Source organism: Mauremys reevesii, linkage group 10 (assembly GCF_016161935.1).
Source record: "Mauremys reevesii isolate NIE-2019 linkage group 10, ASM1616193v1, whole genome shotgun sequence".
Classification (NCBI taxonomy): Eukaryota; Metazoa; Chordata; order Testudines; family Geoemydidae; genus Mauremys; species Mauremys reevesii.
The window spans coordinates 14706438-14727593 of NC_052632.1; the positions used below are offsets into that span (position 1 = coordinate 14706438).

Here is a 21156-nt window from a genome sequence, read left to right on the forward strand (position 1 = left end):
TAAGTGAGAGTTTGAGTATTGGCTAGGAGGTTTCAGAAACTGTGCAGGTGCCAGCGTAGACTTCTTTAGTTCTAGTGTCTCTAGCCTTCCTTACAAAAGGAGAAATAAAGCTGTAAACGGCCTATGAAATGCTACAGCATTCTTGATCAGTACACAAGATTGCCGATGCTCCGTGATGCAATGTAGAGGCATGCTATCCTACACTGCAGTAGCTTGTTTAGGCTGGAGAATGAGAAGCTGCTTTCAGGGTATTTCTTTTCCTTTGGTTTATACTGCAGCTGCATTATGGAGAAGCTAAAAGGAGCCTTTGTCATCTCCTTGGACTCTGTAGTACAGTTTGGGAAATCTTAGTTCCTGTTCCCACTGGAAGACCACACATCATGTTAACTGTATTGGAGGGAGCTACAGTTTTAAAACTGGGTCTCCTACCAGGTAGGGCTTACCATGGTGGGCCCACTATGGACTCTTGAGTGAATTCTAATGGGTCATGTCCAACAAGCCTCTCTGCAGGTGCACCCATTTTGCCTGCTCTAGAGAGAAGGCAAGGAATCTAACAAAACTATGTAGGTCTGATCTCTAGCTCATGTTTCTCTGCATCATGCCATGCAGGACCTATTTCCTTCATGTGCTGCTCAGTTCTAATGGGCTTTAAAAGCATCTGCCTGGGCATGGGCCCTTCTGTTTTGGTTGCCTGTTGAGATTTTGTGGGAGCAGCTTTCTGTTGGAGCTCTTTGCCGTACAGCAGTGTTTCCCAAACTTGGGATGCCGTTTGTGTAGGGAAAGTCCTGGGCGGGTTTGTTTACCTGCCGCATCTGCAGGTCTGGCCGATCGCGGCTCCCACTGGCCGCGGTTCACTGCTCCAGGCCAATGGGGGCTGCTGGAAGCGGCGTGGGCCGAGGGACGTACTGGCCAACACTTCCAGCAGCTCCCATACTGCCCTTACACAACTACCTGATCCTCCATACTAAACAAAACTCGGGCTGTCTTTTTCCAGTACTTGATACTCATTCTGTACTACTAAGGTATTTCTGTCCAGCTGGGTTGAGTTTGAAAACATTTCCTGTGATGACTTACTATTTCTTACAGTGTTGTACAGAATAAAGTTGAAAATGGATAGTCTGTTTCTGTGTCTTGAAGAGGGTGGGGGTGCTGGCGCTTTCGGAACATAATGCTTGGCTAGCTGTCACTGCCAACATATCCTCCTGCAGCAGTGGTGATAAACCACAATGCATAGCATGGACACTCCTTTATCATTTGTCCTGTGTTACTAATAGTAAAAGCTGAAGGTCACACCAATTCTATAAATAAAGATGTGTACCCACAGGACTGTCCTTGCCAGTCCTACGTAGACTTTAACCACAGTACTGTGTTGTGGGTGGTTCCCAAGGATTTTTTTTTTTAAACTTGCCATTAAGAGAAGCAGACAGCATAATTCTTCACAATAAGCCTTCAGCTGTTTTAGTGAAGGCCTGTCTAAAAAATGGAGAGCCAAGTGATCTTTTGACTGGATTCTTATAGCTCTGATACGTACCATTTGTAAACATTTGTTCCACAGCGCAGAAGGTATTTGGTGGTTGTGGTTGCCATGTTTGTGTTGCAGTATCACTCAAGGCCTCAGTCGGACTGTGTTGTACTCTGCCCTGTACACACTCAGTAAAATGGCTCTCACTCCAGTGAGCTTGCCATTCAAATTAAGACCCTGTCTATTTGGTCTATAGTTTAAGTCCATGACTGGCTTCACTTGAAAACGTCAGTAGGTAAGAATTTGTGGTTATTGTAATAATTGATGTACTACTAAAAAGTTAGAAGGGATTTCTGAAAGGAAGAAATTCCTACCCTATTTATCAATGTAAAGATATTTCTTACCTTCATAACTGGTAGCTTAGAAGATTAAAAAAAACAACAACCAAGACCCCTGCATAAACATGCTCCAGCTTTGCTAGGGTTCATTTAAAGATTTGACTCCTAGTTGATCACACCAAGAAAGAGGAAAAACAAGTTGCTTTCCCTCAACACATTCCTGTCTTAACTAGCTACGTTCCACTCACTAGTCAGATTCATCTATAATGTATATAAATAATTTACCCCACAATTCCTCTGACTTGGACAAAGAAATAGTTTGTCTCTTGCACCGTGTTGTAACCTTACTGCATGGTGGTTGGAGTCTCTGGATTTATTTTCCAGTTATTCCAGCCTGTGACCCAAGGCAATATAATTTACCGTAATTCTTAGCTCTTTTACGTGCCTTTTTTTGTAAAGCACTTTGAGATTTGGGGATGAAGAATATGAAGTATCGCTGTCCCTGTTTTGATGCATACATTTATGATCTTTTTTTAAATTAAATCCAGTTTGTTTTGCCCTTGTTTCACTATAAGTGGATTTTTCTCCTTTTCCACTGAAGCATCCAACTTCTGGATTTTGAGAGATGTTACCTAATGTTAGATCTTTGTTTCTATACCCAGATTATAGAATTCTTCTTCCTCTTGATATGAAAGAAGCGAAACCTTTAGGATTTCTTCACTTTCTCCAAGATGGTATTAGCCTCCTTAGGCATTTCCTCTTTTCTTGGCCACCAGTTTCTGTGGCTTTGATTTTGTGTGGGGGACTTGGTGCACATAGTCCCCAGTCTCATTGTGACAAGGTTATCTGAACAAGTGGAAAAATCCATTGAGTAAAGTGCTGAAGCTTTGGTAAGAGATGATTAAAATGAAGGCTGGGTAAGATTGCATGTTACCTTGATATAGTGGCTGTTGGCCTGTAAAGGAGTCCAAAGCAGGTTATTTAAACTGCAGATAGCTCCTCATGTGTTCCTAGGCTAGCTCTCTTCATTTCCAGTAGAAGGAACCTAATCTTGGCATCAAAGTGCTATTCTGGGTAGCCTGGTCATTCAAGGCTAGTGAGTGTTTCTAACTTCTAACTACAGAAGTGTAAACACATGACTAATGCTAAGATGTCCTTGCCCTAAGCAAAGCAGTGTGAGATTGCTAAATTCAACTCTGCTCAGCCATTTAATGGGTCTTCTGAAAAGCTGAGCATTTTGCATGCTACATTAAGGTAACGTGCCTAAAAAGGCTCTTTGCTTGCTCGCCTCCAAAAGCTTGAGTGAAATAGAATAAATCACTGTGCAGAGAGCAAGTTCTGCTTCCTGGACGCCTTTGGTGCAAGAAATAGGATTTTGCAGATCCTCAAATCTTGTTCTGAATGAAGTGGGCATGAATTTCAAATGGAGATGTGGGGAGCACATAGGCAGCCTATGAACATACCTGCACAATCTCTGGGATCCCTGTGCTGCATCCTTTTTACTTAATCCTTTCTGTTGAGGCATAAGATTGCTAAACATGCACATTCAGTGTGTACTGGTGTAAACTACCTTAGGGTTTGTGGCTGTGCCAGCTGAAGTGTAAAACTCAACTGGAGCTGTGAAACAAACTGCCATTCTGGAATCACCCCTGTTACGATCAGTGCTTACATAATAATTTCTAACCGGAAGGTAGAAGTATCAATCCTCAGAGAAATACCTCCAAATTGACAGCGATGATCTAGGGTGACGGGATCAGAGGCTGGAAGCATAGCATAGGTGGGGAGAAGGAATGGACTATGAACCTAAAATAAAGTAAAATTGAAATCTTGAGCTCTGTACACACTGATGGGCACCTAGAATGGTGTCCTGGCTCACCCCCTCTGGGCAGGATCTTGTGGCTGTGGCACTTACAGGGTCACCAAAGCTGTTACATCCGAATGACTGGATATGTGATAGCAACTGTAAACTGGGCTGCATGTAAATAAGGGGAGAAGTGAAAATGGAGCTTGCTGCTGTCTTAGATTTCTAATTAAGAAGGCAGCACTGAACAGTTTGTCAGCAACTGGATGCTGCAACCATAGTTGCCAAGGGAACATTTTTTTTCTTCTTCCAAACAACAACAAAAAATACCTACTCCAGAGGCCTTAGCTGGTTGATTTCCCTCCCTTCCCCCCGCCCCCTTCCCCCCATTGTAGAGTGGCTTGCTGCTTAATGCTGACTGTATTCGTTCCAAGTTTTGATGGGGAGACAGGTAGAAGTAAAGTGGAAGGATTCCCTCTTGCAAATAAGAATGCAGGATGACTTGGAATCGTTCTATTGGGGAACTGTTCCTCGTGCCATAAAAAAAGCCGGGGGTCAGATGTTCATGAAGTAGGATGTGCATTAGTCTCTTCAGGAGCTCAGTATCTTTGTTTAGTTCCACAAGCGCAGTCGTGTTGACATGCCAGTTCTCACAGGTAACATATGACCCATATTAAAGTTAGACAGACCAGTTACTTCTTAACTCTGAGGCTATGTTCTTGGTACCTAAACTCTTGAAAATACCCTTTAATGTTAGTAGTGTTAGGCCCAGCAAGCATATGGCTATATTTTTGCTCTTCCTATTAAAACTTATTTGAATAAAATATTGTCCAAGAAAATCTTGGGCCTCTACAATCAGTTGTTACAAACAAGTAAACATTGAGGTGGGTCTGTAGGAAAACGGGAGTATGTAGGTCTTTGAACACATGTCTCTGCTAGACCGATGAGCCTGGTTTCCAACAGTATTGGGTGTGGGAGTGTGGAAATCAAAGATTTGTAATGGAACAAAATGCTGATGAAGATGTGGGAAGTAGTTCCATTGAGAACCTACTTTCTTTTCCTGGCAGCAGCAGCTTTCTGTCCCTGCTTGGAATAGAAGTGTAGCAACTTCTCTCCCAAATGTACTTGTCCCTTTTGATAATATATGCCTTATCCTGTGAAATCCCAGTGGCTTGGGCTATAACTGCTAATTGGTGCCAGTCCAAGGTTTTGGACCCTTTCATCCACGCCCCTCTTCTTCAGTGTTTAAATATCTAACTCAAAATAAGTACTACAACCTCAGAAAATGAGTAAAAATACCAAATAAAGTACCTCCTAATGTGGAATATAGATACCAGAATTTGAGATCTCTTTGCAAAAGCAGAATATCATGATTTTGAGAAAATAGTCAGCTTTTTCAGTGCTGGAAGAGCTGGTCCTCGTGTCTCATCAGCGATATCTCAAGCAATGGGTTGTGCCTTGCCTAATATAGCTTTGGGGTTTTCAGCTCTCTCTCTGCATATACCTTGCCCATGGAATTGCATACAGCTTGTTTACTACCATCTCAGTAATGCAATTTCACATTCTTGTTTTAGCAAGTAATCTGTGGCATTATAAAATGGGATTATACAATAAAACTCAGCCACATTTTTGTTTAGTTCCATCTTTCCTGCCCAGCATGTTACCATCAACCCAGATTCTGCCCCCACCTATGGTCCTAGACTTAAGTCTCAATCTCCTCTTACATGCGTAGTTGCTGAAGAATCTTGGGGTAGCTGGCATACTGTACACGGCTGCTGGCAATCACCCAGACCCAGTGCACCTCTCCTAGTATAGAGATGTCTGACTGATAGCAAATATATGCAGTTAGTTGTCTTGTAGCTTCTCTTAAAAGCTTCCTAATTGGATGATAGACTCTCGAAAATACCCTAAGGGATAATTTGCATGGTACATGGTAACAGTTCTTTTGTAAACAAAGCAGTTGAGGCTTCTGTCCTCTGTTTTACTTCTTGTAGAAGTACCTGTTTTTTCAGTTGGAATCTGTTTTTATGCCTTCTTGGAATGTACACTTGCAGGAAGGATGTGCCTCAGTATAACGCCTTCCTTTTTTGTTTTGGGGTTCTTCAAATGTATCTTCTAACACTGTGCTGCGGGGATGGAGTGAGGACAGTAAGCATAGGAGAATGGCAAAACACGTCAAACTGGAACTGAGCTCTTGAGAGATACAGACTGTAACGTCCCATTGTCACTGAGCAGCTGTGCAAGGTCCTTGTTTATATCTAGGAATGCCCTGGAGGAGAGTTCAATGTTTCCTGCTTTAGGTTAGAGTTTTGCATGTCTGACTCGGACATCAGTCACAAGCAGAGTTCCAGTATTGGCCCCTCTGTGTCTTGGCACAAAGTCAGCAGCATAAATGACCACACCCTGATGTTAAAGCAGCATGAAGCAAAGTGGCCATATATTGATTGTTCTGTCCTCCTGCATGACTAAAAAGGGGTTAACTTCTGGACTTTCAAATATATATTTGGAAACAGACTCCAGTTCCCCCTCAATCTGTCCTCTACCTTCAGAGTCTCTGCTATTGCCTATGTAGCTCTCCTAAGTATTTGGGGGTAGATGTATATGTGCAATACTAAAATAGCTGTATTTAATTTCCAGTGCTGCTTTTATACATAGTTTGGAAAAATGTTTAGATCACTGTTTCCCAAACTTGGGATGCCACTTGTGTAGGGAAAACCCCTGGTGGGCCGGGCCGGTTTGTTTACCTGCCCCATCCGCAGGTCTGGCCGATTGCGGCTCCAGGCCAATGGGAGCTGCGGGAAGCGGCGTGGGCTGAGGGACGTACTGACTGCCGCTTCCAGCAGCTCCCATTGGCCTGGAGCAGCGAACCGCAGCCAGTGGGAGCCATGATTGGCCAGACCTGCGGACGCGGCAGGTAAACAAACGAGTCTGTCCCACCAGGGGTTTTACCTACACAAGCCGCGTCCCAAGTTTGGGAAACACTGGTTTTAGATCAGTAAGGAGTAGGAGGAATATTATGTGCCTTCAGATCATCTCAGTAGGCTGGTTTCAAAGAGTTAATGGTTGAGAGAGTTGGAGCAGCAGCTCTCTTTCTTGGGTACTTCTGAGGTGCTCCTCAAGCAGATTTCTTGCCACATTTGTAAAGGAGGTGGCATTTCCCAAGGAAGATGAGGCTTTTTATTGTGTTGGTTTGGGGACTCTCTACAACATCTTAGATTGGAAGAGATTCTCACAATTTATAGGGCTTCAGAATTACTGTGGCCTGTAGAAACTTTCAGAGTAGCTGTAATCTCATTTTTTTTCTTAATGAATAAATTCAGCTCTGATGGTCTACTCTCCAGTGGCGAGGGATATGGGTTCCACTTGATCAGCCCTTTCTTCTGATACTCTTTTTCCCTGTTCATACTCCCGTCCCGTGGGCAATGTGAATAGGTTGCGATAGTAGTGGATACATACTGCAGTTACTGGGAGTTAAGCTGTGTTATCAGTCGCACTGGTGTATGCTGCTCTCCCTCCCAACAAATGGGAGCGATCTCTTTTGTGAGAAATTAAAACGTCATGTATGTTTCTGGCACTGTATCATGGAAGAACTATAGGCCCTATGAGCTAAGGTTCTGCTGAGATCAGCATTTAAAGCAGGGAGTAAATCTGTATGTATGAGTAATATATTTTCTTCCCCAAATTTAAAGCAGTAGCTTTTAGAGTAAATCTACTAGTTTTGCATTTGAATATGACCCTGGTCTCAACTAAAAATAATTTGAGATAAGGCTTTTCAGAGAGCCCTCTAGCGAGTTCCTCAAGCTTGAGGCTTTTAAACTGACTCACTTGCAGACTATTCTGCAATCCAGTACTATTAATAGAAAGATACGTGAACACTAGTTGTACGTTTCTGTTAACAATAGTTGTTTATTCCTACAAGTATTGATTAGAAATATAAGTTACTTGTGCATGTCCTGATGCTTGCTGCTCATAAAGAGTGAATTAGAGTGAATAGGGGAGAGTGCAACTGCTCCAGTCTGTTTAAGCCAGAGGTGGGCAAACTTTTTGGCCCAAGGGCCACATTGGGGTTGCAAAACTGTATGGAGGGCTGGGTAAGGGCTGTGCCTCCCCAAACAGCCTGGCCCCTGCCCCCATCCGACCCCTCCCACTTCCCGCCCCCTGACTGCCCCCCTCAGAACCCCCAACTCATCTAACCCTCCCTCCCCCACTCCTTGTCCCCTAACCGCCGCCTCCTGGGATGGCCCCCTCCTGGGACTGCCCCTGGAACCCCACCCCCTATCCAACCTCACTGCTCCCAGTCCCCTGACTGCTCTGACCTCTATCCACACCTCTGCCCCCTGACAGGCCCCTCAGGACTCCAACACTTACCCAACATGTCCCCTGACCGCCCCCCAGAACCTCTGCCCCATCCAACCGTTCCCTGTCCCCTGACTGCCCCCTCCCTCCCCCCCGGGACCCTCTGCCCCTTATCCAACCCCCTGGCTCCAGCCCCCTTACCATACCGCTCAGAACAGCATGGCTGGCAGCCGCGCCGCACAGACGGAGCCGAACACTCTACCGCTCTGTTCAGCAGGAGCATGCAACCCCACTGCAGAGAGCGCTGCCCACGTAGCTGTGGGAGAGAGGCCAGGGGCTAGCCTCCCTGGCCAGGAGCTCAAGGGCCGGACAGGACGGTCCCACGGGCCAGATGTGGCCGTTGTTTGCCCACCTCTGGTTTAAGCAAAGGTATCAGGTTGACTGGTTTTGGGGGGTTGGGGGAAGATGTGGGGGCAGAGAGAACCAGGGCTATTCCTTACTAGTTTCCTCTCCTCCCCACAGCATATGATGGAGGAGAAGCTTCTTTTCCACACACGCTCACACTCACTCACTCTTGCAGTTTCCGGCTGATTTGACTTCCCCAGAGCAGCTCCTCTTGATTTTTTGGGAAAGCCCTGCATGTGGCCGCAGCATCGGCTTGGAAGCTGCGCTCCCACATGCATGCTTTCAAGCTGTTCACAAGGGTCTTCAGAAAGCCAGCCTGATACGGTTATCTGCCAAAAATCATACTTCGGAACAGAACCCGATATGATTTTTGGCAGTTAATCATACGTCAGAACAGAATGAAAATACAGCCAGCCTGCTGAAGGAAACCACTTGTACTTTCAGTGCTGTCTCTTTGTTAATAAGCTAGTAACTAAATAGGAGATAAAGTTGACTCCCTTTAATAGGCTGTGTGAAACTGAATGTGAAGATCAGTGTTGGAATTGTCTGCTCTTAGCTTGTGAGTTCAACCCCCTTCCATGTTTGGAGTTGAAAGAATTATATTTTTGATAGTACATCTGCTGCATTGCACTTGGCAGTCTTAGCAGAACGTAACTAATTCTTTTTTGTTTGTTTTTAATATTGAAGCATTAGCAGTAATTCTCTAGTTAAGATTGTATTAAGATTTTTTGGTGCGTATATAAAATCCCTGTCTCTGCAATAATTTAAGACTTGGTACCGAAGAATCTTGTTTGTGGAGAGTCTAATCTACATGTTCAGTGAGTCCACAAAATGTTTTTATAGTAATAACTTTATTGCAGTAGCACCCCTAGTGAGTTATAGGCTGTACAGACATAGGAAGACTAGATCTGGCAATCTAAAGATGCTACAAGCAAGGCAGTCAGGGTTATAGGAACGTGTCCGTCTTCCTTACCTATCCAGCTTCTATTTTATCAATTACAAAAAACTTTGTTTCTGGGTGGACACTTAGTGTTGAAGTGCAGAAGGGACTGTGGTGTGACAGGGGAGGGGAAAGGATGGGGCAGAGTTGTGGAGTGCATTGGTGTAAAAGGCTTTAATTCAGGTCTCATTTTATTGAGTTATTGCTACTGCTTAAGCAGCAAAGTCGAATGGAGGATTCTACGCTCTCCTCCTGCTTTTGGCAAAGCCTCCACCCTCTGCTCAAGAAAACAGGAACTTTGCTTCATATGGTCTGGAGCAATAAAAGAGGAAGCAAATGTCAAAAGTTCCTGAAAACATCACAGAGCTGTTACTCCACAGTCACTCTCTGATTCCCAGGAGGCTGTCAGCTGTTCTTTAAACTTGCTTTGTGTAACATGCCCTGCATAGTAGGAATGTGGCTCCTAACTGGGGTGTGTGCTGACCTATGTCCCCTGGGACCAGTTTTCTCTTTCTAGTTAATGAATCATATTCATGCTTTTCGTGTTAAGAGATGATTTGTGTTTGTATCCCTTTGAGACATGCGCTGAGCCTCTGTCCCCCTTGCATGGTGATGTGGTGTCTGACCTTTCATGCCTGTGCAGCTTTATGCCTCTCATTAACTGTGAATTCTTGCCAGCTGTGCTAGCGTGTTAGCAAAAGGGATAAAACCATCCCCTTCCTGCCCCTCCCCCAAACCTCCACATTTTTCTCTTGGGTTCACGAGGAACAGTAAATCAGAGATAAAAAGCCATCTGCCCTGGCATCCAGCCCTAGCATGCTCCTGATAAGCTTAATACAGATGTGCTTCCCTCCTTTGGCAGGAAATGCTTTATTTAGCTCCCTGCAATGAAGGGTTGTCCTGTGTTGTTGTTCCCCCTCCCCCTTTAGTCCTGTCTAGCGACAGGAGAGGCAGAGGGGCCCAATAACATTCCTGCCACTAATCTAGCACTATGCTCTTCAGAGTTCTGTACAAGCACTGGGCCATCGCCTCCTGTCAGGAAGGCATGTGGCATACTAATGGACCTGGCATAGATGGGACTGAGAGCCATACCCCAGAGTCCTAAAACTGGCTTGGCACTGACTTGCTATGTGGCCTTGTGCTCATGCTCAATGAGTGTCTGTATGGGTCCAAATTTCTAACTGACTTCATGCCTGCTGACTAATTTAAAGTCAGTTTAAGCAACTTGTACCACTTAAAACCTGATCTACACTTAAAAGATGGCTTGCCCCATTTTTATGGCACCAGTAGACCACAAGGGTCTGATTGGTTTCTGAAAGAGCATTTGTACGCTACTTCTGTCACTAAAACCTTAATGTGCTGGAGCTTCTGGATCCCGGCCTTTCTGCTGTCTGTGTTAACTAGACTTCAGTAGGGAGACATTTCCTTTTCTTTCGTCTCTGAGCTGGCAAAGCTGCTCATTACAGCACTGCCAATCATTGTAGCAAATATATTCAAACCTTGTTCTACTAACTGCAGGAAGTGATGGAGGTAGAGGATTGCAAATTGACTCTTAAAGGCTCAAGACTACAAAACTGAAATCCCTCTCTCTCCTTGCAGGTATATTCCACCCATGATCTGGGGGAAGAGTGGACATATTCAGACGGCTCTCTATGGGAAAATGGGGAGAGTGAGATCACCACATCCGTATGGACTTCGCAAGTACCTCACAATGTCAGATGGAGCGACGGCAACTTTTGATCTCTTTGAGCCCCTGGCTGAACACTGCATTAGAGGTTAGTCAATCAACCACGTTGGAATGCATAGCTTTAGTCTGTTTGATTAGTGACTTGTCTAAATATTTGTTGAAGTACATTTGGAAAAATTACACTGCTGTCCTGGAGAAACCCAGAAAGATTGGGGTCTAACTTTGATCCAGTGGATGGAGGAGATGAGGACTCATAGCCCCCCAAATTGGCTATTGCTTACAAAATCCGCACTGCTCTGTACCTATATATTGAACTTCAGAGCAGGGGCCCTAAAAGGTCAGTTACAGATATTTGGGAAAATCATGCTTCGTGGCCTGTGGTTTAAATTTAGGAGGTGGCCATGGATAAACTACTGTCAGACCTGCACTTAGAGCAGTAAAGGATGTGTGGTTCTATATTCCCAAGATTGAATGACTCTAAAACTGACTGCTTTGTAGAGCCCTACATCCTGGTGTGGATAGGAGGGAATTAAATTTGGGGGTCTCTCTCTTTTTTTTTTTTTTTTTTTAATTTTCAGAAAATAAAACAGGATAGGTTAGCAATAACTCCATATTATGACGTATGCTCGGAGTTGCCCGAGGGTCAACGGTGTTGGCTTTCCTGGCTGTGGGTCAACCTTTACTAAAAGCTCCCAAACAGTTAAAGTGCATGGATCAAGCCAAAACATTTAGCTGCTGCTATGGGAACTGTTGAGTCACAATGAAGTGGAAACGCTTATTTAGATGGCAAGCCTGAAGAACCATCATTAGTGACTGCACAAGCCAGATAACCGTTGTTCAGATAAAAAGTCAGTGCAGATCCCAGCTATCTCTATATCAGGGGTCAGCAACCTTTCAGAAGTGGTGTGCCGAGTCGTCACTTATTCACTCTAATTTAAGGTTTCGCATGCCAGTAATACATTTTAACGTTTTTAGAAGGTCTCTTTCTAGAAGTCTATAATATATAACTAAAACTATTGTTGTATGTAAAGTAAATAAGGTTTTAAAAATGTTTAAGAAGCTTCATTTAAAATTAAATTAATATGCAGAGCCCCCCCAGGCCGGTGGCTAGGACCTGGGCAGTGTGAGTGCCACTGAAAATCAGCTCGCGTGCCACCTTCAGCAGGTGTGCCATAGGTTGCCTACCCCTGCTCTAGAGTGGGGAAAGGGGAATCTCTGTGTTTACGGCACTCTAGAAGGGGGAGGATCTTATCATAAAGCAGTTTTAAATTAAACTTTTTTCCAAAGTCATCCTGGACCCAAGATTGAATCTCCAAAAGAGGAGAACTTAAACAAGTATAGGGTACAAAACAAGGTGATTCCAGACATCGGTGGGTAACTATGTCTGTAGGTTAGGAAACTACTACCCTAGTAAATCGGAAATCAAGAGCATCTTCATTTGACTAAACATTATGCTGTCAGGGGAACTCGACCTTTTGGCTCACCGGTACCAGCATGATTCTGTTGAACTTGGATTTCACTGAAACAGTGTGAACTGTACTTCTCAGTAGCTGGCTTCACTTGCAGCTTGTGGCTCTAATTGGGCCCTCAGAAAAGGATGTTTATTCTATCTAATCAATTCAAAGGGGTTCTCGTCAGAAATAAACAGGATCTTCACTTTGTGGCGGGATGCTGCACAGTGACAATCGCTGTCATTCTGGTCCAGGTCATTTGTAGAGCTGGAGAGAAACTAATGGGAGGCAAAACTTTGCAGTAACTAGAGGCTGCCAGTGAGCATGATGTAGAACTAAAGCTCTCTTGTTTGATAACTAGCGCTGCATGTCAGTGTCTTGGGACCTCAGTTACTGTGTGTGCTCGCACACAAAGCACAAAAATGCATTAGCTGACTTTCCGGAGATGTAACAATGTGCTTGTCCACGTCAGAGCACGTCAAGCCCTTAGCCTAATCTTTCAGAGGACCAGCTATGGAACAAAGACGCTGAATGGTGACAGTAGTTGGTCATGAGTTCTATTGCAGACTGGCCAAGTTCACTTAGGGGAATATTTTGACTGTAGGGTTTTTAGCTAGTAAGTATGTGTAGGTTCCTTCGAAGTAAGCAGGGACCTTTAGTCCAGCAGTTTGACGTTGCTTTTGTCACTCAATCTTGGGGTTGAAGAGAAGGTTTTGTTCAGTTGTTACTGTAGAATAAATACTTCTGCTGTAGAAACCAGCCTAGTCTAGACTACTCTAATCAAAGGATGTCTCACCATGTTGACATATGCAGGAAATAGTACTTCAGAACAAGATGTTTGTTCACAGGATATGGGGTGATACAGAAGTGTAGCTGCTATCTCCTACCTCCACCTTATTTAACTTCTGTGAAAGCAAAACTAAAGGGAATAAAGCTCTCGTGTGTCTACTTATAGCAGAGCTTCCAGTTTTTGGCCTAAATTGATTCCTCCAGTGAGCCGGGAGGGGACGTAGACTTAGTATCAACAACGCACCCTGGGAAAAACATCTTTCATTTCCCTCGAGGGGCATGCTGTCTGGTCTGTAGAATGGGAAAGCAGCAGACTTCAGAATTCTCGGAGGATTAGCAATCACAATAGATATGGGGCGGGGGAGGGGGGATATTTAATTTGTGTATTGTTGAAGAAGCACTTGTTCCTAGCTGGGACAGAATTCTTGCCTCTAGGACAGGAGTTCTCAAACTTCATTGCACCACGACAATGGTGACAACAAAAATTACGACATGACCCCGGGGGGGGGAACCAAAGCCTAAGCCCACCCAAGCCCCACCACCCATATAGGGGGGCCAAAGCTGAAGCCCAAGGGCTTCAGCCCCAGGCAGGGGGCCTGTAACCTGAGCCCTGCTGCCCAGGATGAAAGCCCTCGGGCTTTGGCTTCAGTCCTGGGCGATGGGGCTTGAGCTTTGGCTTCGGCCCAGGGCCCCAACAAGTCTAAGGCAGCACTGGCGACCCTATTAAAATGGGGTCGCGACCCATTTTGGGGTCCCGACACACAATTTGAGAACCACTTCTCTAGGAATTGTCTGTAGAACTGCTGATGCAAACTTTCATGAAGTCGCTCAAGAAATTCTATGCAGCTCCCTTTTCAATAACAGTTGCATGTTGGTATTTTCTTTGCACTTAACAGTTTTGCTACCCCACCTCATACTAGGCTAACTTCAATTTTATTTGCTTGGTAGCAAAGTCATGTTCTAGCTGTCCTTATGTCAAAGCTTTCCCATTGACTTGAAATAGAATGCTCCTAAAAACTGCTTGATTAAATGTCACTTCAACCTGCACCTGAGCCTTGTCTTATTTCTCCCATTTTTTAAATGTGCAGAGGATGTCACGATGGTCATCTGCCCTGGAATTGCTAATCACAGCGAGAAGCAGTACATACGTACCTTTGTTGATTATGCCCAGAAAAATGGTTATAGGTGTGCTGTCTTGAATCATCTGGGAGCTCTGCCAAATATTGAGCTCACTTCTCCACGCATGTTCACATATGGTAAGTACTCCTCAGCTTTTCTAACTCATTTTCTAGAAGTTAATTGGTTTCTGAGGGTCCCCAAAGTTAGGAAAACTAGTCCTGGCTTCTCTTAGTTGAGGGAGGGAGAGAGAGTACATACCGAGGAGCAGTTGTGGCTGCCATGATTGCTTGACCCTGGAAAGATACTGAAAGGCAGGGGGGTGAAGGGAGAAGAAGAGTGTAGAATCCCATGTTCGAGGTATGGTAGGTTATCCTAGGAAGGTTTTCTCCTTGAGAGGTCTTGGCATATGTCATGTAACATAGGGAGCTGCCTAGGAAGGTCAGGTGCCTTTGGGTAGCCTGGTATATCCCCATCCTGGGAAGAAAGATGGAAGAAATGGGGTACTGGCTCCTGAATGAGAAGTGAATGCCAGGGAAAGCTCAGGTAATTCCGTGTCTTGCTGAATAAGTGACAGTACCATGCTGGCTTGAATTCCATGGGCCTACTTTTTGGGTGTGGGGAAGTTTCAGCTTTCTCAGACTAAGGGAACAAGGGCCTTATCAGCATCTCTCCAGTGATGAAGTGCCTGCTATTCTTGGCTGCAATAGCTGATTTGTAGTTGGAACCCATGCTTAGACAGGTAAAGCTATTTTAATTCTTGCTCATCTGTAACATGATCTCTCACGAATGGAAGCATCTCCTAAGGTTGGTTACCCAGGAATGCTGTGCAGGCAGTTCAGTAACAGCATTCACTGCCTCGGCCTAGCTTGTATGGCATGGGCTCCTTGTCTTACCTGTTTTCTTTTGTACCCTTTTTATTGCAAACATTTGGCATGGTGGGAATGAATGGAGATGCTCCATACATAGTACTAGAGTGGAGGGTTATCAGTTTGTCTAAAACCCCTGTATCAGATTTCATTTTAGGTTGGTATTTAGCATGCAGACGTCTAGTCCATGAGTGGTTTTTGTTTTGTTTAAACTAGAAATAAACTGCAATATTCTTGAGCTTCCTGGCTGCTGCTTTCCTGCTGAGCTAGCAGTACCACATTACCAGTATTAACCTTTAGAGATCTTCAAGGCCATAAAGTATGGAAAGTGCTATAGAAAAACTAGACAAACTTTGGGGAGTAACGGGTACTTGGAAGCTGCTGTTTAAGAGAATTCCGTTCCCTCACCTTTTAGGGGAACCAGTCAAATCCGTGCTGTATGGCTTGAGGTTGAGGTTTTCCTAGAGTATTGCAGTGTCTAAACACCCCAGCAGTACTCTGCATGTGGGCCAAGGTTTTCAAAACTGTCTAGTGACTTTGAGTGTCTTGAATTTTGGCAGCCCAACTTGAGTCCTTCAGAAAGCCTAAGGGTATGGCTACACTTACGGTTTGCAGCGCTGGTAGTTTGCAGCGCTGGTCATCCAGCTGTGTAGGAGCAGCGCTGGTGTGTGGCCACACTCACAGCTACCAGCGCTGGTGTGTGGCCACATTAGCAGCGCTGTTGGGAGTGCTGCATTATGGGCAGCTATCCCAGCATTCAAGTGGCAACAACGTGCTTTTCAAAAGAGGGGGGTGGAGGGTGGTGTACTGTGACAGGGAGCGGGGAAGATAGAGAGAGTGGATTTTTGGAGCCAACACTGTGTGTTAGCTTCCTGGATTGAAAAATCACAAAATGTTTGCGAGCCCTTAGTCTTAACTCTTAATTGCAAACAGCCTGCCTCCAACACGGACTCCCCGCTGTTTCACTCACTCCCTGTGGTGTACTGTGACAGGGAGCGGGGAAGAGAGAGAGAGAGTAGATTTTTGGAGCCAACACTGTGTGTTAGCTTCCTGGATTGAAAAAATCACAAAATGTTCGCGAACCCTTAGTCTTAATTGCAAACAGCCTGCATCCAACGCTGTTTCTCTGTCAAGCAAACATTCACTCCCTGCCTCTCATTTGATCGTTCACAGCCAGGTACAGATAGCTCCTGTTTGCTGTGATCAGTGTTTGTTTTTTTTAGATAAGCAGTTCAATGGAGCTCCGATCGGAGTTCACAACAAAACAAAGACAGGCTGCATAACAAAACAAAGGGAGTAATTTAGTTAAAAGCATTCTGGGATACACCCTTATTTCCTGGAGGCCAATAACAGCGCTGGTGTGTGGCCACACTTGATGACCAGCGCTGCAGCACCTGCGCTGCAATCCTTATTCCCCATGCTGAGTGAGGTGTACGGCCAGTGCTGCAGCCAGGGAGTTGCAGCGCTGGAAGTGCCCTGCAGGTGTGGCCACTTACTAATTGCAGCGCTGGAAAGCCTCCACCAGCGCTGCAACTCGCAAGTGTAGCCATACCCTAAGTCTTTCTTTCAATAAATGCTGAGCACCTGCTCTCTGCAAATAAAGCCCCTTTAAGGTGGCAAGTCTTGTCTTCTTCCTCCTCCCAGCCACTAATCACTCTTGAAAATCTTGACTGTGATCAGGCCAGTTCTAATTTCAGACCTAATAATAACTCCTGAACCTGAATTGGTCAGAATGGTGGCTAATAGCAGGAACATGTAGTGAAATGAAAATAGTAATCTCATAACATTTAAGTGTGTGTGTGTGTGTGTGTGTGTGTGTGTGTGTGTGTGTGTGTGTGTGTGAAATATAGGCTCATTACAAGTCTGCCTAGTGGGGCTTACAAATCAAGGCCATATTCTTTAAACATGCTGTCCTGGCTTCAGCTAGTGTCAAATCTGAGAATCCTCACAGAGAGTCTAGTGCAGGAGTTATACAAAGTTTACTGAAGATAATGGCATTTTTTCCCTTGACTCCACTGGGTTTGAGCTCGGACCCCAAGGTGATATTCTCTAGTGCAGCACTAGAGATGAGGCTCTTTATTTCTTCTTATAGTCTTGCAAAGGGCAAGGAATGCCCAGCATTTCCTCAAGATGGATCAGAAAAATAACTTCATTTGAAGAGTGCCCTGCCAAACAGCGAGCCAGGCAGGTCTAATAAACTCAGGAATGTAGACTTTCTTCTGACTCCAAGCCAAATAGGCCAGCATCCCTGTAGGAATTCAGTGACAGCTAAAATATCCTTTGGGAAGAGGATAATCTAATTCAGGGACCTTTTGAATTATTCATCCCATAGACCAAGCATTACTTGTTGCTACTTCGGTTTCAGGTTTGTGAAGCTGTTGCTCGCAGCCCTCAAGTCAAATGGTCAGAAATTATTTTGAGGGCTGGCTTCTTCTAAAGCAATGTTGTCCAAACTTGGGACGCCGCTTGTGTAGGAAAAGCCCCTGGTGGGCCGAGCCAGTTTGTTTACCTGCAATGTCTGCAGGTCCAGCCGATCGCTGCTCCCACTGGCTACGGTTCGCTGCTCAGGAGAGTACGTTATTAGACGAGGCCTTAGAGTTGGCATAAATGGATTTTAAGCAAAAATTATTTGGACTTGCATTGAAGGGCAGGCCTTGGGTTAGAACTGCAGTGCTGTGACCCCTGAAGCAATGAGGAGTTCTTCAGTTAAGCACAGCAGCTACTAAATTTACATTGGGTCAGTGTTGGACTTCAGTTCCTCTTATTGTTTGGGTTTCAGGTTTTAACTGAGTGCCTCACGGATGCAGTGTCCTGATATATTCTGGCTTTGGCAGTGGTCTTTTTTCTCTGGAGAAAAAGGAAGATGTTCTACTAGTTTTAAGAGGTACAGGGAGGAGCTGCTGAGATTTGTGAAATATTACTGGCTGATTAAAAAACAGCCCTAACAAATGGTGTTTCAGAAGGGTACAAGGAGGTGCTGCCAGAAACTCAGTCAATCTGAGTGCCAGAAACCCCCCTGGAGGCAGGTGAAAGGTTCTTAAATCCTGAGCAGGCCATAATGATCTGTTCCTAATGCACTTTAAGTGAGGCAGACCTGTTGGTTCTTGCCAGCTTCTGTCTCATTCGTAATAAGGATCCTGGGCCTTTGCATGCCCACCCTTTAGCTAGCAGAATGCCTGTTGCCTCCCTTAAGCAGTGATTCAGGAGAGGAGCTGGCTCACCCCTGAATTCTGCCGTAGGCCCTGGACTGCTATTTCTTCCTGTTACAGGTTCTCTCTTCTCTAGCTCAGTTGTGCTACCATGAGAGCAAGGATTGGGAACTTGTGGTAAATACTAGCCTGAGAGCTGAGCCTGTTAGCCAAAGAGATCCATGCAGCTATGTCCCTTCCCTGAAACTGCAAAGAATTAAAAGGTTTAACAGGCTGTGGCTCTGCCTCAGAGTGAATCCATTCAAAATGGGGCATGTAGGACTGGTCTGAAGAGTATGTCACGGGGTGGGAAAACAGAGGAAAGGGTGAAGGTGGACGAGACAGAAAATGGGGCGAGGAGTTCTTCTGCCGGTTGGTCTCCATCAGCTCAGTCTGTCACTAGCTACACCCCAGTAGGGGGTGATGGGAATATCCATAGAGCAACACAAGTTTATCTAAACACCCCATTCTAGGTTCTCTCCAAAGGTTCCAGTCTCAAAGCAAAGTGCCCAAGTGCTGGCTTCCCACTACCATTCTAGCTACAGATCTAGGCATCTCTTGTGCTTCCTGCCTTTGGTAGAGCAAACACAGATAAGAGTGCCCAGCTCAATTCTATCTGAATATGCCCAGAAGTGACCTGAAGAAGAGTTCCGTGTAACCTCGAAAGCTTGTCTCTCTCACCAACAGCAGTTGGTCCAGTGAAAGATATTACCTCACCCACCTTGTCTCTTTAATACCCTGGGACCAACACAGCTACAACAACACTGCGGGTACCCAAAAGTGACTGTTGTAACTGCGTCAGGAAGGCAGGCTGTAACAGATTCTGCATTCAATAGGTACTTGTCATGAGATCACCCCATGTACAGGGCACCCATAACAATACTTAACACTCTTCAGCCACACCTTTCAAAATGCTTGCGAAAGGAAAGGCAGTATTTCCCAAATAGGGCAACTGCGGTAGAGATGCAGTGACTCGCTTAATGCTGATAAATAGTATAGTCAATTGTTTGATGACACTTGGGTTTGTTATGAAATATACGCAAGAGGCCAAATAACCAATGTCAGTCAAGTTCGTTGCTAGAAGCCAATAATAATACAGGCAAGTCGCATCTTAGACGCATTTAACATGCGCAAATTCAGCTTTGCACGGTCGGCAAAAACGGGGGAAAAAAAAGAAAAATAACAATATAAATACTGCATCTGTTGTGCGGGCGATTCCACCCGCCATTCAACTCAATGAGTGTTTCACTATACGCGGTTTTTGCTTTATGTGCTAACTGCGGAACAGTAAGATGAGACTTGCCTGTATAGTACAGAAAATGGTCTCTAGGAAGCTGTCTCATGCCGCATTCACCTTATGCAGAAGGTGTGCTCCCAAAGTTATGCATTTCAGCTGATAGTATTTATAGGATGATTTTACAAGTTACATAGTTCCTTACAAGTCACTAAAATTCAGCCCATCAGTTTGTCCCAGTTCCTTGGCTTGTTGTTTTGTTCCTTTATGTATCTTTGTTTTAGATACTAGAATTTCAGGTGCTGGTCCATGAAGGTACCTTCTAGGTTTGTACCAGGGTAGAACAATCATAAACAGTAGAACCTCAGAGTTACGAACTGACCAGTCAACCACACACCTCATCTAGAACTCGAAGTTCACAATCAGGCAACAGTAGAGACCATAAAAATAAAAAGCAAATACAGTACAGTTCTCTGTTTTAAATGTAAACTACTAAAAAAAATAAAGGGAAAGCAGCATTTTTCTTAATCACAGTAAAGTTTCAAAGCTGTATTAAGTCAGTGTTCAGTTGTAAACTTTTGATAGAACAACCATAAGGTTTTGTTCAGAGTTACGACCTTTTCAGAGTTACAACCAACCTCCACTTTGTCTTCTTCTTTTGGGGTATTCCAGTACTGACCTATGAGAATAACTCCCTACCTGTTACTATGGTAAAATACTCCTATGTCCTGATCCTGACATCTTTCCTATCTACTTTAGCCAAAGCTTACTTTGGCTAATGCAAGGTGTTATGGGATACTTAGCATAAGTGAATAGGATTATAGTAAAGGTATAGGCCAGTTTAGGCTGTATAACTGCTATGTTATTGTGCTTAATGCATACTAATATATTTGGTGCAGATAACATATTAATAATTATTTTTATACACATATATGCTATCCAGCATATATTTGTCAACAGTTGAGGTCACAGCAGGTGAGTAGCAGAGCCCAGAATAAAATCACAGGTCTCCTTACTCCCAATCCTGTGCACTAATCATGAGATCCGCCTTCCCCTTAAATAAAGGACTGTGTCTCAGATGCAGAATATATACACCAGGACTAGAACACAAGTTGTCTGAGATTTGTTGAAGTCAGCCTCTCCCTCCCCATCTGGAAATAATTAAATTAGGTTTGAATTTGGGCATGACTGTGGGGGATGGGGAGGGAAGAGGAGGGCAGATGGTTAGTGATCAAAATGTGGCATTTAAAAGACTTTTTAATCCAGTATTGAAGATTCCTCCAGCTGCTGAGGATGATGTCACAGTCAGTCCAGACTGCAGCAAATAGGTCATTCTTCCTGAAGAGCAGCATATGTGAACTTGAGCATGAATGCTACTCTCTGCATGCATTCTCCTATCTGAATCAAAGGGGAATGTATGCACTGGTGGCAGTGCAAATCATTAAAGGATACTGTTCCTGAAAACTGAAAGCTCTTCCGTTCAACTAGCAAATGGGGAAGTGATATTCCTGGATCTGTAGGATAGGACAAGACATATGGCCCATCCACAAATACCATTAGCAAATCTCTCCAACGGCCAG

General features: G+C 44.5%; 1 protein-coding gene across 4 annotated transcripts in view; it reads left to right on the forward strand.

Moving 5' to 3' along the window:
• ABHD2 (abhydrolase domain containing 2, acylglycerol lipase) overlaps positions 1-21156 on the forward strand; it is a 61144-nt gene that overhangs the window by 21724 nt on the left and 18264 nt on the right. For all 4 annotated transcript variants that reach the window (XM_039491649.1, XM_039491648.1, XM_039491650.1 and 1 more), the window contains 2 exons: positions 10842-11017; positions 14258-14425. In XM_039491649.1, coding sequence (XP_039347583.1) covers positions 10842-11017; positions 14258-14425 — 344 coding nt within the window. The remainder of the gene's footprint in view (positions 1-10841; positions 11018-14257; positions 14426-21156) is intronic.